This window comes from Vespa mandarinia, chromosome 6 (assembly GCF_050613455.1).
Source record: "Vespa mandarinia isolate Hongniang chromosome 6, ASM5061345v1, whole genome shotgun sequence".
NCBI classification, from domain to species: domain Eukaryota; kingdom Metazoa; phylum Arthropoda; class Insecta; order Hymenoptera; family Vespidae; genus Vespa; species Vespa mandarinia.
The window spans coordinates 9,267,138-9,284,096 of NC_140815.1; the positions used below are offsets into that span (position 1 = coordinate 9,267,138).

General features: G+C 36.4%; 2 protein-coding genes across 45 annotated transcripts in view; one reads left to right on the plus strand and one right to left on the minus strand.

Moving 5' to 3' along the window:
- bent (projectin protein bent) overlaps window positions 1-14,144 on the plus strand; it is a 63,760-nt gene extending 49,616 nt beyond the window's left edge. For 43 of the 44 annotated variants that reach the window (XM_085657921.1, XM_085657961.1, XM_085657937.1 and 40 more), the window contains 30 exons: window positions 25-350; window positions 456-758; window positions 891-1,275; window positions 1,352-1,557; window positions 1,646-2,106; window positions 2,179-2,713; window positions 2,798-2,992; window positions 3,070-3,553; window positions 3,626-3,881; window positions 3,985-4,319; window positions 4,397-4,512; window positions 4,589-4,873; window positions 4,963-5,102; window positions 5,187-5,450; window positions 5,536-6,152; window positions 6,279-8,603; window positions 8,674-8,807; window positions 8,948-9,155; window positions 9,294-9,446; window positions 9,530-9,756; window positions 9,837-10,127; window positions 10,245-10,616; window positions 10,779-10,835; window positions 11,842-12,017; window positions 12,118-12,226; window positions 12,291-12,433; window positions 12,524-12,680; window positions 12,775-13,092; window positions 13,180-13,293; window positions 13,509-14,144. In XM_085657921.1, coding sequence (XP_085514047.1) covers window positions 25-350; window positions 456-758; window positions 891-1,275; window positions 1,352-1,557; window positions 1,646-2,106; window positions 2,179-2,713; window positions 2,798-2,992; window positions 3,070-3,553; window positions 3,626-3,881; window positions 3,985-4,319; window positions 4,397-4,512; window positions 4,589-4,873; window positions 4,963-5,102; window positions 5,187-5,450; window positions 5,536-6,152; window positions 6,279-8,603; window positions 8,674-8,807; window positions 8,948-9,155; window positions 9,294-9,446; window positions 9,530-9,756; window positions 9,837-10,127; window positions 10,245-10,616; window positions 10,779-10,835; window positions 11,842-12,017; window positions 12,118-12,226; window positions 12,291-12,433; window positions 12,524-12,680; window positions 12,775-13,092; window positions 13,180-13,293; window positions 13,509-13,711 — 9,895 coding nt within the window. In that variant the 3' untranslated portion in view covers window positions 13,712-14,144. The remainder of the gene's footprint in view (window positions 1-24; window positions 351-455; window positions 759-890; window positions 1,276-1,351; window positions 1,558-1,645; window positions 2,107-2,178; window positions 2,714-2,797; window positions 2,993-3,069; window positions 3,554-3,625; window positions 3,882-3,984; window positions 4,320-4,396; window positions 4,513-4,588; window positions 4,874-4,962; window positions 5,103-5,186; window positions 5,451-5,535; window positions 6,153-6,278; window positions 8,604-8,673; window positions 8,808-8,947; window positions 9,156-9,293; window positions 9,447-9,529; window positions 9,757-9,836; window positions 10,128-10,244; window positions 10,617-10,778; window positions 10,836-11,841; window positions 12,018-12,117; window positions 12,227-12,290; window positions 12,434-12,523; window positions 12,681-12,774; window positions 13,093-13,179; window positions 13,294-13,508) is intronic. The other variant, XM_085657928.1, reaches the window with a different exon arrangement.
- A 2-nt stretch (window positions 14,145-14,146) lies between these two features.
- Window positions 14,147-16,846, minus strand: LOC118449050 (uncharacterized). Its single transcript, XM_035883195.2, has 7 exons — window positions 16,661-16,846; window positions 16,157-16,573; window positions 15,853-16,063; window positions 15,661-15,769; window positions 15,467-15,588; window positions 15,111-15,317; window positions 14,147-15,035 (listed from the first exon to the last, which is right to left on the minus strand). Exons 1-7 carry the CDS (start codon window positions 16,829-16,831, stop codon window positions 14,719-14,721), a joined length of 1,554 nt encoding a protein of 517 aa, XP_035739088.1. The 5' UTR covers window positions 16,832-16,846; the 3' UTR covers window positions 14,147-14,718.
- Between the last annotated feature and the right edge of the window lie 113 nt (window positions 16,847-16,959).

Consider the following 16,959-nt stretch of genomic DNA (forward strand, 5'->3'; position numbering starts at 1 on the left):
AACATATATTTGTATATTTTCTAGTTCGAGTGCTAGAGTTACTGTACTAGACAGACCATCGCCACCAGAGCCACCATTGGTAGTCAGTAACGTCACCAAAGACAGTTGTCACTTAACATGGGGTCATCCTCTCGACGATGGTGGTAGTCCTATCCTTCATTACGTCATTGAAAAGATGGATCTTTCTCGTGGAACATGGTCGGACGCTGGAATGAGCATGGTTCTTAGTCACGATGTAGCCCGATTAACTCACCGTAAAGAGTATCTTTTCCGTGTAAAAGCCGTCAACAATATTGGAGAGTCTGAACCACTAGAAACTAAAAAGAGTATCATCGCTAAGAATGAATTTGGTTGGTATCTTCAGGAAAGCTTTAAAAATATTTTTCTTTTCTTCTGTAAAAACAGAAGCCCGAAGTATTGTGCAAATAATTATCCTCATTTGACAATATTTACAGATGAACCAGATGCCCCTGGCAGACCAATAATAACGGATTGGGATAAAGATCATGTTGATCTTCAATGGCCCGCACCAGGCAATGACGGTGGTTCTCCCATTACGGGATATATCGTACAAAAGAAAGAAAAAGGCAGTCCTTACTGGATCAATGCTGTTCATGTACCAGCTGGACAGACGAGTACAACTGTCCCAGATTTAACAGAAGGTCAAGAATATGAATTCCGTGTTATAGCGGTTAACGCAGCTGGACAATCAGAACCATCCGAACCAAGTGATCTTGTGACTGCTAAACCACGATTCTGTAAGAATACTTTTCTTATTTCCAATTTATTTTACTAGTTTTTTTTTTTTTTTTTTATTCCGAAATCTTTTTCTTAATTTAAAATATAATGATTTTAAGTATAAAGTTACATAAATAAATGTATTATTCCAGTGGCACCAAAGATAAAGACACCACTGCAAGACATTCGTGTTAAGGCTGGCTTAATCTTCCACGTGGATATAGACTTTGTTGGTGAACCAACACCTGAAGTTACATGGACTGTAGGAAGCAAAGACTTGCTAACCAATGAAAGAACTACTGTTACTTCTATCGGTTATCATACGATCGTTCATACGGTCAATGCACAGAGATCCGATTCTGGGCTATATCATCTCTTATTAAAGAATAGTAGCGGAATTGACGAAGGTAGCTTCCAAGTAATCGTATTGGATAGACCAGGACCACCAGAAGGTCCTTTACAGTACGAAGAAATCACAAGTCAATCGGTTACTTTATCCTGGAAACCGCCAAAGGATAATGGAGGCAGCGAGATCACGTGAGTAATTAATTGATCGAGCGTAATATTAATTGTTTTTAATAATTTTTTATAAAACGATATGCTTTTCCCACAGTGGTTATGTAATTGAAAAACGTGATCTTACCCACGGTGGTGGTTGGGTACCAGCTGTAACGCATGTTAATCCAAAGTATAATCATGCAACCGTTCCAAGATTATCGGAAGGCACCACTTACGAGTTCCGTGTTTCTGCAGAAAATCTTCAAGGTCGTTCTGAACCTTTGACAACGGATCGCTCGATAGTAGCTAAGAATCAATTTGGTAATTGTTTATTACGACTATTGCGAACGTAAATTATCATTTTTGTATTTTAGTTATTAAATAATAACTTTATTGTTTCTTGAAATAGTTGCTCCTGGTCAACCTGGTAAACCTGAATGCGTTGATGCTGACAAAGATCATATCAAGATCAAATGGACTGCTCCAATCAGTAACGGTGGTTCTAATATTATTGGTTATGACGTGGAACGTCGTGATCGTGCGACTGGACGTTGGCTTAAAATAAACAAGGAACCAGTTAGGTATGCGGAATATTACGATGATCACGTCACTGAAGGTCACCAATACGAATATCGCGTTACTGCAATAAATGCTGCTGGAGCTGGTAAAGCTAGCGATACATCATCCGTATTTATTGCCAAACCCATGAAGGAAAAACCGAAATTGTATTTGGATGCTCTCATCGGTCGCAAAATTAAAGTTCGTGCTGGAGAACCCATTAATATTAATATTCCATTATCTGGAGCACCTACTCCTACCGTGGAGTGGTCCAAAAATGGAAAAACTCTTACAGAAACTCTTCGAGCATCGGTAAGAATATTTTGCACATTAATAAGAGTAAGATGAATAACAGGGGATATTATTATGTTTAATTAATTTCAGACCGAAACCAAGAGTGATCGAACACAACTACTCGTTGATAAATCTATACGCGACGATAGTGGTATATACAGGGTTACCGCCGTAAATGAACACGGTAGAGATTCGGCTGACATTGAAGTAACGGTTGTTGATAAACCTGGACCACCACAGGGACCACTCCAATACACAGCAACGACGCAAGAATCAGTTTCGCTATCCTGGAACAAACCCTTGGATGATGGTGGATCTGACATAACCAATTACATTGTCGAAGTAGCAGACTTTGGTTCTGATAACTGGCGCCAAGTGCCTGGATATGTACCAAGAACCAGTTTTACGGCAAAAGGTCTTACAGAAGGAAAACGATATCTCTTCAGAGTACGAGCTGAAAACATGTATGGAGTTTCGGAACCTCTCGATGGTAAACCTGTTGTTGCAAAGAGTCCATTCGATCCACCGGATGCTCCAAGTCAGCCACAAATTCTAGGCTACACGCCCAACAGTTGTAGCCTATCTTGGACTCCACCTGTTAACACAGGTGGCAAGCCAATCACAGGTAAAATAAATCCATTTTAAGGAAAACTATATTATTTTAAACATATTTTCACATTTTTCATTATTCCTTACTTAAAATTTGTAGGCTATTATGTCGAGAGACGCGAGCGTGGTGGTGAGTGGCTTAAAGTTAATAACTATCCAACGCCAAATACTACTTTCACGGTTCAAGATCTTCATGAAGGCTCTAGATACGAATTTAGAGTAATAGCTGTGAACGAAGCTGGACCTGGCAAACCTAGTAAACCTACAGAGCCTATTACAGCTGGACATCAACGAAGTAAATTAATTTCCTTTTGCATCTTCCTTTATATTATAACTATATGAAATAATATTATCGTTAAAATGTCTGTGTAGTGAAACCCGATGCTCCAGAACCACCGAAAGCCGACAGGATTACGAAGGATTCGGTGACCTTAAGTTGGCGTCCTCCACGTAGCGATGGTGGTGCTAAAATCAGAGGTTATATTATCCAAAAGAAAGCTAGAGGAGAGGACGAATGGACCGATGTCAATGGTGCTCTTATTCCTACAAATATATATACCGTGCCGAAGCTTACTGAGGGCGAAGAATATCTCTTCAGGGTAATAGCTGTGAATGATGTTGGTAACAGCGATCCTAGCAAGCCCAGTAGTCCTATTGTTATCGAAGAACAACCAAATAAACCAGTTATGGATCTTGGTGGTGTTAGAGATATTACTGTCCGAGCCGGTGAAGACTTTTGTATTCATGTACCTTATATCGGTTTCCCCAAACCAACTGCTACGTGGTTTGCTAATGACGTTGTCAAAGATGAAACAGATTCACGTGTACATCAACAATTGGCCGACGATTATGCAAGGTAAGTATTTTGAATTGTATTTAACTATATAAATTGCTTAATCTACTTAATCACCTATCCTTTTTGTTACAGTCTTGTTGTGAAAAATTCGAAACGTTCAGATGGAGGACAATACAGGCTTCAATTACGTAATCCCTCTGGATTTGATACAGCTACGATAAATGTTAAAGTTCTAGATAGACCAGATCCACCAGAAAATCTGCGTGCCGATGAGTTTGGCGGAGATGCTCTTACACTCTTCTGGAGTCCGCCAAAAGATAACGGTGGTGGCGATATCACCAATTATGTGGTTGAAAAGAGAGAACCACGTGCAGCCACATGGTCAAAGGTATGGCTACGAAAATATACGAAAATATCACAATCATTTTTAATAAAGAAATTGCAATAAAAGAGATGTCAATTCTATATCACTTACTAAAATCGTTCTACAGGTCAGCAGTTACGTTACTACACCGTTTGTACGTGTACGCAATTTGACCGTTGGCCAAGTCTATGAATTCCGCGTGATGGCTGAAAATCAATATGGAACGTCAGATCCTGTCACAACAATTGATCCAATCAAAGCCAGACATCCATTCGATCCGCCAGGTCCACCCGGAGCACCACGTGGCATCGAAACCACTGAAGATAGCATTACTATTACATGGACGAAGCCTCGTCATGATGGTGGCTCGCCTATTACCGGATACGTCATTGAAAAGCGTCTTTTGAGTGAAGACAAATGGGTCAAAGCAACCCCGGCATTAGTACATGAAACAACATATAAGTAAATATCAGAGATAAAATGTTCTTGAGGAATTTGTTAATGCAAATATCTAATATATTTTTAATATTTCTTAACAGGGTTACTGGATTGATTGAAAATCATGATTATGAATTCCGTGTGGCAGCCGAAAACGCAGCTGGCCGTGGTGCGTGGAGCTCAAGTTCGGACGTGATTCGTGCTAGCGCTCCAGCGTGTAAGTATATTATAATAAACACCGGTGATCTTTTAAATGATTAAGTTATAATAATATACGTGTTCAAATAATTTAGTCCCGCCAAAGATTACCAGTGATCTAAGTATTCGCGATATGACCGTTATCGCTGGAGAACCATTCACCATCACAGTACCATTCACGGCGAATCCAAAGCCTAGACCAAGTTGGTCAATTAACGGCGAAGAAGTTCTCACCGGAGATAGAATTAAATTCGAGACAACAGATATTGCTTCGCAATTTATTAACAAGAAAGCAAAACGATCGGACACTGGAACATACACTATCTATCTTACCAACACCGTTGGCACGGATTCAGCTTCATGTAAAGTTCTAGTAGTTGGTAAGTATATTTCCTTTCAGTATTACTTATTAGTTTTAATTACATAAAATACAAGTTATTTAATAAATATGTATTCGTTATAATCTTAGATAAACCATCACCGCCTCAAGGTCCATTAGACATATCTGATATTACACCTGAAACTTGCACACTTTCATGGAGACCTCCGTTCGATGACGGTGGTTCACCGGTTACAAATTATGTTGTCGAAAAATTGGATCCCGCTGGCGTAAGTTATTCTTCATAATCCTCTAGAATTTTGCATATTTATAATAAGAGATATGGAATATAATTTAATCTTATATTATTACAGTTCTGGGTAAAGCTTAGCAGTTTCGCTAGAAATACTCATTACGATGTGATCGGTCTGGAACCAAATCGCATGTACAATTTCCGCGTAAGGGCAGAAAATCAATACGGCGTGTCTGAACCATTACAAGCGGATGAACCAATAACAGCTAAATTCCCCTTCACTGTTCCGGATGCACCTGGACAACCTCGTGTAATAGATTGGGATACGACAAGTGCCACATTGGTTTGGTCGAGACCATTATCCGACGGAGGCTCGCGAATACAAGTAATTTTGTAGAAGAACATAAACTCAAAATATCTTTCTAAAAATAATGTTATAATAATTCACATATCTTTGTATCGTTATCCAGGGTTACAAGATCGAATTCCGTGATCCAGCAGACGATATGACGTGGCGAATAGCCAACGATTATCTTGTTAAAGATACAACTTATATCTGCTATAATTTGGCCAGTGGTCACGAATACGAATTTAGAATACGAGCAAAGAACGCAGCTGGCTTCAGTAAACCGAGTCCACATTCGGCACCATTTAAAATAAAAGGCAAATTCAATGTTCCTTCTCCACCTGGTACCCCGCAAGTGACTAAAGTTGGCAAGAATTACGTTGATCTTAAATGGGAAGCACCCGTTTCTGATGGAGGTAGCCGTATCACTGGTTATGTCGTTGAAAAACGTGAAGTCGGAAGTGCTATTTGGATTAAATGTAACGACTATAACGTCACGGATACCGAGTATACCGTACTTCATCTTATCGAACGAGGAGATTACGAATTTAGAATATTTGCGGTTAATGCGGCCGGAAGATCGGAACCTAGTTCTTGCACCACACCGGTCAAGATTTGTGAAGTTGAAGGTGGTGAGAAACCAGAGTTCGTTAGGAATTTGCCTATTAGCCAGATAGTTCCGCTTGGAAAAACGCATGTATTTGAATGCGAAGCCACAGGAAAGCCATTACCGACTGCCAGGTTAATATAATATAATTTTATATATATATATATGTATATATATATATATATATATGTGTGTATTATATATTACCAAAGAAAATTTCAATAATGATGAAACGATTTCTCAATGCCATTTTATTACAGGTGGTTGAAGAATGGTCGCGAGATCACCCTAGGTGGACGCTTCAGAGCAGAAACTTTAGATGGAATTTACAGGCTTGTCATATCCGGAGTAATGGAAGCTGACGACGGTGATTACAGTTGTCAAATATCGAATCCTCTTGGTCTGGCAACAACGACTGCGCGTCTCAAGATCGGAACCCCACCGCGTATCGAGCGTATGCCCGACGACTTGTATCTACCGGAAGGCGATAATACTAAGATCAAGATCTACTACAGTGGTGATCAACCGATGGATGTTACTCTGAAGAAAGATGGTCGCAAAATCGTTGAAACATCACATATCAAATACACCGTTTTTGACGAATATCTTATTATCTTTATCAAGGACATTGAGAAAGATGATGCCGGCGTATATGAATTGTCCATATCCAACGACAGTGGCGACGTTAGTGGCTCTTTCACCGTTTATATTACAGGTCTACCTGGTCCACCAACAGGTCCGCTCGACGTCACCGATATCAATAAGCACACATGTACTTTGTCTTGGCATCCACCTAAATATGATGGAGGTCTTCGTATAACTCATTACATGATAGAACGAAAAGACATTACGCATACTCATTGGATTATTGTCGCGTCCTTCTGTAAAGATACTACATGTTACGTACAAGGTCTAACGGAGGGTCAAGAATATCTATTCCGAGTAATGGCAGTTAACGAGAATGGTATGGGTGCACCTTTGGAAGGAACGAATCCTATAAAAGCCAAGGCACCGTTCGATCCGCCTGGACCCCCTGGTACGCCAAAGGTTATCGAAGTGGGTGGAGATTTCGTAAATCTTTCATGGGAGAAACCAGAAACCGATGGTGGTTCCAAGATACAAGGTTATTGGATCGACAAGCGCGAGGTCGATAGCCAAACTTGGCAACGCGTCAACGTTGCTATCTGTTTACCAACTCAGATAAATATTAGCAATCTTATCGAGGGAAGGCAGTACGAGTTCCGCGTCTTTGCCCAAAACGAAGCTGGTCTTAGTCCAGAATCTAAAGCCTCAACGTCAGTTAAGATCGTCGATCCTCAAGCCGCCAAAGCTCCGGAAATTATTTCGCCTTTGCATAAAGTTAATTGTGTTCAGAATCACAATGCCCACTTCCACTGCACCATTACTGGAATTCCCAAGCCCAATATTACGTGGTTCAAGGGAGCTCGTGAAATTATTGGTGGCAGTCGTTACCAAATTTATTCGGAAGGCGACGTGCACAATCTCATAATATACGATGTATTCGGCGAAGACGCGGACGAATACTTCTGTCGTGCAGTAAATAAATGTGGCGCAAAATCTACGAAGGGCGAACTATTCATTAAGACGCCGCCTAAACTCAATGTACCGCCAAGATTTAGAGATACCGCGTTCTTCGATAAAGGCGTCAATGTTGTAATTAAAATACCATTCACCGGTTATCCCAAACCAAAGATCACTTGGATAAGAGAGGGAGAAGTTATCGAATCAGGAGGACATTATTCCGTCGAGGTGAAAGAGAGGCATGCCGTATTAACCATCAGAGACGGTAGTAGACTAGATTCTGGACCTTATCGCATTACAGCGGAGAACGATCTTGGTCAGGATTCGGCGATCATAAAGATACAGATAAGCGATCGTCCTGATCCACCGCGATTCCCGCAAATCGACAACATCGGACACGATTCCTTGGCGCTTTCGTGGAAACCACCAGTCTGGGATGGTGGCAGTAATATCACCAATTACTTGGTGGAAAAACGCGAACATCCGATGACCAGTTGGATCAGAGTTGGAAATACCAGATTCTGCACGATGGCCGTTACTGGTCTCAGCCCTGGACATCAATATGATTTCCGTGTTTGCGCTGAGAATGTTTACGGTAGATCCGATCCGAGCGAAGTAACGCCACTTATCACAACTAAAGGTACCATCAAGAGAGAGTTCAAGAAGAAGGAATACGAAATGGATGAGAGTGGCAAAAAGATACGTGGTCGCAGTGACGAAAAAGTTCGCGATTATGATCAATTCGTCTTTGACATTTATAGCAAATACGTGCCGCAACCAGTTGAGATCAAGCATACATCAGTTTATGACAAATATGATATTCTTGAAGAAATTGGTACCGGTGCCTTTGGCGTCGTTCATCGTTGCCGTGAAAGATCTACCGGCAATATTTTTGCTGCTAAATTCATTCCAGTTTCTCACATCATGGAGAAGGAATTAATTAGAAAAGAAATAGATATAATGAATCAATTGCATCATCCTAAATTGATCAACCTTCATGATGCTTTCGAGGATGACGACGAGATGGTTCTAATCTTTGAATTGTAAGGCGACTAATTATCATTCCAATTGATTTCTCTTTATCATTGTTACTAATAATTTGGAATGTTTTAGCTTATCCGGCGGCGAACTGTTTGAGAGAATCACTGCCGAAGGTTATATCATGTCCGAGGCTGAGGTCATTAATTATATGCGTCAGATTTGCGAGGGTGTCAAACACATGCACGAGAAGAACATTATACACCTTGGTTTGTTTGAGAGAGACTTTTTTTTCGTTCGTAATATTAGAAAAAAACAAAAAAAATCGCAATTGAACGTGATGCATTACAGAAGAAACGAATGCTCTAGGAGGAACAAAAAATAATCAAATGTTAATGTTATTTTCCAGACATCAAACCAGAGAACATAATGTGTCAAACGCGCAATAGCACGAATGTGAAACTGATCGACTTTGGTTTAGCTACTAGACTAGATCCCAATGAAGTCGTAAAGATCAGTACAGGTACAGCGGAATTCGCAGCTCCTGAAATTGTAGAACGCGAACCAGTTGGTTTCTATACGGATATGTGGGCTTGTGGTGTACTGGCATACGTCCTGTGAGTATTTGCATATTCGCAATTGCTTATCTCTCTATTATATTAAAAGTTTTAAGATATAAATGAAATCTGTGTGTATCTTTTTTTTTTGATCGTATATTTCTTTTACATATAATTAAATTTATTCTGATTGAAAAGTTTGAGTGGTCTCTCGCCGTTCGCCGGTGACAATGACATCGAGACGTTGAAAAATGTAAAGGCCTGCGATTGGGACTTTGACGAAGAAGCGTTCCGGGAAGTCTCCGAGGAAGGCAAAGACTTCATCAGACGATTACTTGTTAAAAATAAAGAGTGGGTGCATTCGCTTAAACCTTAATGATACAATTAATGAATAGCAAAGTGAATTTGTTCAATCGTTAATATTATTTTTGTAGAAAGCGCATGACCGCTCATGAATGCCTTCTTCATCCATGGTTAACCGGCGATCATAGTAATCGTACCAATGTCATATCTAGTAGCCGATATCTTAGCTTCAGAGACAAATTACGTGCCAAATACGAGAACTGGGATAAATACGTTTTACCCATCGGCCGGCTAGCTGAGTATTCCTCGCTTAGAAAATTATTGATAGAAAAATATAAGATTTATGACTCTTCATTCGGTAAATTTGTTTGATAATCTACAATAACTTTCTAAATTTGTATATAGAATTATAAATCGAATCATGCATATTATTTCTAGATCGCCGACAGGCTGCACCTAGATTTGTCATCAAACCTACAAGCGCATTCGCATACGAAGGACAAAGTGTAAAGTTCACCTGTCGAGTAATTGCCATTGCTTCTCCCGTTTTAACGTGGTTCCACAATAATCAAGAACTTCGACAATCTGTTAAATTCATGAAACGTTATCACGGTGACGACTACACTTTCATCATTAACAGAGTTAAGCTGGAAGATAGAGGAGAATATGTGATACGTGCCGAGAATCATTACGGTTATAGAGAAGAAGTTGTCTTCCTCAACGTACAACGTAAGTAGCAAGATTGAAAAAAATTTCTGATCAAAGTATATTTATATTATCGCGACACGTTACTAAGTTAAAGATTTTGTGGATCAATAATTAATAATTAATGTGATAAATTTGTAGCACTGCCCATAGAAATTCCAAAGTACAGACCAGAATTGCATCCGGTGCGCAGACGGGAACCGCTCGGTTATAACGTATGGATGGAAACGATCGAATCAGCTCCAAACTTTACCTTCTTATTGAGGCCACGTGTGATTCAAGTCAGACAAACATGCAAGCTACTTTGTTGTCTAGCTGGAAATCCACCACCAACCGTAAAATGGTACAGAGATAGAGAAGAATTATCTAAACATCATTATTCGATGACACACGCAGACGGTGTCGTCACTATGGAGATTATAGATTGTAAACCGGAAGACAGTGGCAAGTATCGCTGCGTAGCGACAAACATTCATGGCAAGGATGAAACGAGCTGTGTCGTTATTGTAGAAGGTAAGTTTAGGAAAAACAAATAGAAAAAAAATGACGAAAAATATCGGTGACGAATAACAATGGAACAACAATCGAAGTAACAAGTGCTTCGCCACGTGAATCGATAAATCGTTAAATTATACATATGTTTAATACGAAATCTGATTAAATATTTATTTGTAGGAACTGGAGAAACAGAGGAGCAATGTAAATTAGCACACGACCTCCTACATTCCGGAGGTAGAGCTGCTTGAGCGTGACCCCCTTATTTTTATTATCCCCTTTGATCCTTTGCTATCTATGGAGTGACAAATGAGAGATTGCTGAAAACAATTTTTCTTTTTATATTGGCAAAAAAATTAACATATTCTTTTAGATTTGTACAAAACATTTTTCACAATCCTAAAAAAAATTATAACATCGCAGTATCATTTCTTTATATAAAAATTCATTAAGAAATGTCTTTTGTGAATGTCATCAAGTATGATCGTTCCATAGTTTCCCACAATTCAATTCTAATGTTGAACGATTCGAGTGATTTTCAATGTGAAAGTAACAAAATTTATTCCATCTTTCTCCCACATAATTGTTAATCGTTCACTCATTATGATTATTTGTCCATAAATATTTGTCCATAAATAGATATAATTTAAGAACTTAAATGTGATCTTTTTGCATGTATTTCGTTCATATCGGAAAAGTTCTTTAGCTATTTTCCATTTGTCACCCTGTCTATGTTTTGAAGGATTGGAAGATGCAGTAGTATAGCAAAACGTATACATACATGTATATATGTATATGGGCGATCACTCATTAAACTTTATGCAAACAGCATAATATTTTTTCATTAAAATTACGAATTAGATTTTAGAAAGTTATTATGCTATTTAGAGCAAAATTGATTAAGCTTGAAATTATTGTTTGAATTAACTCCATGATTATCTATTAATTTGTATTATTCCTTTAGCGATGCACACGCATAAATCATCGAGCCAATATGTAACTCTGAATAACCCTAATCTAGAGATCTTTTCAATGGATGCCTTCCAATCCTATAGCAACTCGTTTATTCCATGGTTTTATCCAATTTGTTTTTACTCTTAGACGCTGCAAAGTAAACAAAATTCCTGCAAATATGTAATATAGTGAATGCATACAAAAATGCGTATAGAGCATGCTACAAAAGGCACATTGATTCCTATCATAATGAAATACATGAGCCCTGATACTAAGTACTTATCTTTAGATCGGAGGTTTATTGAGCAACCACTGAAACCTGCACCACCACCTATTGTAACTGTTCACAAAGCCAGTGGTTACAGTGGCTACAGTTCTACTACTACACAAGGTCATTCAAGTACATCACACAATTATAGTAGTTCAACTAGCAAACTGAATTCCTCAAGTTCCTCATCTTATAAAGTAAGCTTGTTAAAATGCAAACCAAAAAATAGATCGTATATACAATCATACAAACAGTTTATATACAGATAACATTATAACATTTTAATGTCAATTGTAGGCTACAACCGAATCTTCGTCAGATAAACGTAATGCTAAAAAATACGGAAGTAAATTGGACGCTACAGGTAGCCCATCTCGGTCTAGAAGCACTACTAAAGAACTTGCTTGTAGGTATCCTATATATTATAAAGTAATTTTTTAGAAAGTTATATTTAATTCATGTCATTGTAGATCCATCAGATGATAGTATGAAACCACCAGAATTCACAAAGAAATTAAATGATCTTACAATTAACGATGGAGAGCAGCTGGAACTGACTGTTAAAGTTGATGGTGATCCAGAACCACAAATAACTTGGCTGAAAAATGGCAAAGTTAGTATAATTCGTATACGAATAATACAATTATGTTATTATTAACGATATTATTTAAAGTGAAAGTATATTTTTAATTCAATTCTATAGACCGTAAACTCCTCTGAGATTGTTGATTTGAAATACAAAGCTGGTACTGCAACTCTTACTATTAATGAAATATTCCCCGAAGATGAGGGCGAATATATTTGCAAGGCAACCAATAGCCTTGGAACATCTACAACGTCTTGCAAATTAACTGTGAAACGTTAGTAAAATGAATTTTATCCTAGTTGGAACAATATCATGAATTTATATAAATGTAAAGATATTTTTTCATTTAATTCCTATTCTGTTTTTAGCAATGGAAAATGCAGCAGCTAAAAAGAAGAGCGATGATAAACCACCAAAAATTGTAGATCATCTGACAAGCATGTTTGTGAAGGATGGAGAGGCCGTAACACTCAGTTGTCGAATTATTGGTGCTAAGAAATTTGATGTGGTGTGGCTTCATAATAATAAAGAAATTAAGCCTAGCAAAGACTTCCAGTATACAAGTGAGGCTAATATTTACAAATTAAATATTGCTGAAATCTTCCCAGAAGATTCTGGCACTTACACGTGTGAAGCATTCAATGATGCAGGAGAAAGTTTCTCATCGTGTACATTGAATGTCCTCGGTAAGATATTTTTTCAGATTTTTCTTTTATATTAATGCATTAATATGCATTTTTTCGTGGAAAATATAACATCGACATGCTGTTTAGTTCCCAACGAGGAACCCAAGAGCCCGGTCTTCACAACATTCCCACAATCAGCAACCGTGAGCGAAGGTGAAACAGTTACTTTCACATGCAAGACTGAAACTGCGCCCTTGAAAGGTAAGGAAGAATACGTTTATAGAATATCATTATTTCGAATTCTTTTATAGATTATTAGGAAGAAAAGTTATTTATTGGTTTTTTTTTTTTCTTTTTTTTTTTTTTTTATCGTATAAAAGAGACATGAAAAATTATAAAGGGAAATATAAATATTTATATAAGATTATATTATGTTTAAATTAATATGAAATAATATCGTTATTTTATTTCTACAGTAACTTGGTTGAAGGATGGTAAGGCGCTCCCTGAGACCAGCAGCAAATACTCTTTCAGTTCAGACGGCGACAAATCGTTTGAACTAGGTATTAAGGCATGTACGGCTAGTGACGTGGGACAATACATAGCACGTGCAATTGGCAAAAAAGGCGAAACTAATGCAGCCTTTGCTCTGAACGTCACTAATCCCGGCGATCTCTAAACTCAAAATTATTACTTTTACAACAATTTATATTACGGTCCTTTTTTAGAAATCAGTTTTAATATACATCTGCAATTTGCAATTTAGAATGCTTTCTGAATGAACGTGAATATTTTTCATCAATTATAATCTATACGAGAATACGCAAAATGTGAAAAGAAAAAAAATACCGTTAACGTACACGAATGGAACATGAAGCAGACACAATTCCGGAATACGGTAGAACTTTGGTTATCCGAATAGGTGGAAGGGGGAGAGAGGGGGCGATGAGGGGGACATTCAATGTCAGATGATGGAGCATTCAGATAACAGAACTTTCGAATAATCGAGGTTCTACTGTACGTGATACATCATCGCGTTTAAAATACTTAGCCTGGAAACAAATCAATTTGTCAAGATACAGTCGTTATACGTAAATTGTTAAAAAAACATACATTGTGTTTTTTTTTCTGTGTGCTTGTCATGTCGCATAAATTATGTCATTTAAACGTAAACAAATAAACGCGTCAAACATCAAGGATAGCACGCGCAACCTATACTAGCTAATATGAGCTTCGCTGTACACACGATTTAGCATACTTTAAGTACACAATGGTGCGTAGAGGCAGTCTGACATCAATATGCCTGGAAGAGTTATTAATTCCGATAAAATCAGCCAGCATCCTCTCTAGTCACCTAAACAACGAAATAATTTTATCGGAATGCGTTAACTTGTAATGGCATTGCCAAAACATACTTCTTTATTCCATATAATCGAACGCACTGTCGTGTTATACTTGTTTGAAGACTGCTTCCATTACAAAATTTATGATAAATAAAAAACTTATGATTAAAAAATATTATTAACATTTATTCTTATTTGCGAATATTTCTAAGAAAACTTTCTATCTTTTTATATTCCTTCATAATGATTGTTATAATCAAAATAATTCTCATATCATATCTACTTTAACTGAAGGCAAACTTAACATTGGTGTTAAAGTATTAATTATAATAAAAAAAATATATTACAAGTTATCTAATGTGGATACCTCGCACAATGTTTTTGGATCAATTGTATAAAAACTTCCTAGCCTAGGATCTAAAATTAGATTCCCTGGATCAGTTCTTGTTTTATCATCTGTTTGTAAATATGAATAACTACATGATTGACATTTTTTGGATAATATTGATAAAAACCCTATGCCAGGAATGAATAAACCAATTGACGGATACACATCACTCATAGTATGTATCATTGCATGATCTTTGTACAATTGTAAGCAATCATCACATATTTTTTCTTGTATATTACTAATTCTGGACAAAATTCTTCCATTATATCCTACAATTATTATTCCATATTAGCGACTAATTTATAGTTTTATATACGTTATATATCTCCAATTTTCTCACTTACTAATCATAAATATTACGAGTCCATATGCCATAAAATGATGTGCTATAGGCAAAGGAATATTCTCTAAGATAATAGTCTTCCATGATTCAAGTTCTGGATAGAATATATAAAGAGATGATCGCAACAAAAACAATTTTTTTCTCATTATACTATAATGTGGCACTTCGGTAAAATTTTCAGGTACATCTGCAGCTTTTGTCCATTTACCTACAAACATCCATTTGATGCATAGTAAAACATGATACATACATACATACATACATACATACATATATATATATATATATATATATATGTGTGTGTGTGTGTGTGTGTATATATATATGTATATATATGTATTTAATGACTTAATTTACCTGTATGTATATCCAATATATCAACTGACGATAGTTTTAAACGATGACGTCCTACACCACCCACCACAATCAAACAATTACTTAAAAATCCAGCAATCATATGTCTTCTTGGGCTAGGAAGTCTAAAAATGTATATATTAAAAAGTAAGCGCAAATAATGATATCACTATGGAGGTTACAATATGATCATTCACCTTGCAAAATAATACCATTTTTTAGATATAAGGCAATATCGCCAAATTATTTGATTAAATTGACCAGTTCCTAAACCATATTCTCCACCAACAAGATATATATTAAATCCTGAAGAATGATAAGGTAAATTGCATGGATATTTAAAGAAATATTTTTTAAAACATTTTTTATCATTTTTATAATGTACATACCTCTGCCAGTAACTTGTAAACCTATTAGATCCCTTCCAGAACATTTTAGATATTTTAGTTCTACTAACTCGGATAACTGAATACCGTCCCAACAATAAATATATCCTTTCTTGTTACTACCACTTTCTAATTTATATCCAATCATATATTGTATAAATTTAGAGTTTCTTGTCAATGGTATATTTATTACATTATTATTAATTGTAGAAGCCTGAATAAATCCATCAAAAAAAAAAAAAAAAAAAAAATATTCCTCCCTATAAAATTTATAAATAAAAGGTATATAAGTAAATAATTAACTTACTGTATTATGATCCATCCATTCGTGCAATATATAATGCGAGTATTTTGTTGTTGACCTAACATTAATATTTTCAATTAACTGTTTGAGATTCTTAATAGGTAGCTCGATCAAAGAACTAATGGGTAAATCTATAAAACGATCTAAGCATACTGACAAACAGACATCAGTCAATAAACTTATAGCCAACTCTTGTGCCAATAACCAGACATCAATTACCTTTTCCGGATTCAACCAATATAATATGATAATATCAGTTATATCACTTATTAAATCGTCAGTCATGAAAAGCACAGCCAATTGTAATAAATTTAAAAGATCTATAAAATTATCTGTTTTATACTTCACCATTGAAGATTTAATGAAATGGCTAAGTTCAATTATTATTCTTTCATCGTCGTGAATCCATTCAATAAAATCCTAAGAAACAAAATAATCTTAGCTAGTAAATGATGAACAAATAACGAACAATCAATTAAATATTATACACAGTTACTATATATTAACCTGTAAGGTAGATGAAGCAATATCATAATTTATAATATGTTCTTTGTTTCGCGAGTCGTAAAAATTTGGAGAGAAAAGGCAATCAAAATAATGACTTTTATTAATAAGTCTTTTTTTATCGACTTTAAAACTATCATTTCCAAGTATTAACGTAATAATTTCATCTCCCATCGTATCAATGACAATGTATGTATATCTATAATATATTAAATGATTTTTGACACTTTTGGTATGAAAATCGCACCATTCAATTTTTCACTTTTCACAGAACTTTAAATTATATTTATATTAATAAAAAA

Excerpts from the sequence above, each read along its gene's own strand:
- LOC118449050 (XM_035883195.2), bottom strand. The coding sequence starts at position 16,831 with ATGGGAGATGAAATTATTACGTTAATACTTGGAAATGATAGTTTTAAA. Across the intron at positions 16,574-16,660 it reads TTGCTTCATCTACCTTACAG|GATTTTATTGAATGGATTCA; the intron begins GTTAATATATAG and ends TTTGTTTCTTAG. Across the intron at positions 15,770-15,852 it reads TTTACAAGTTACTGGCAGAG|GATTTAATATATATCTTGTT; the intron begins GTATGTACATTA and ends ATCATTCTTCAG.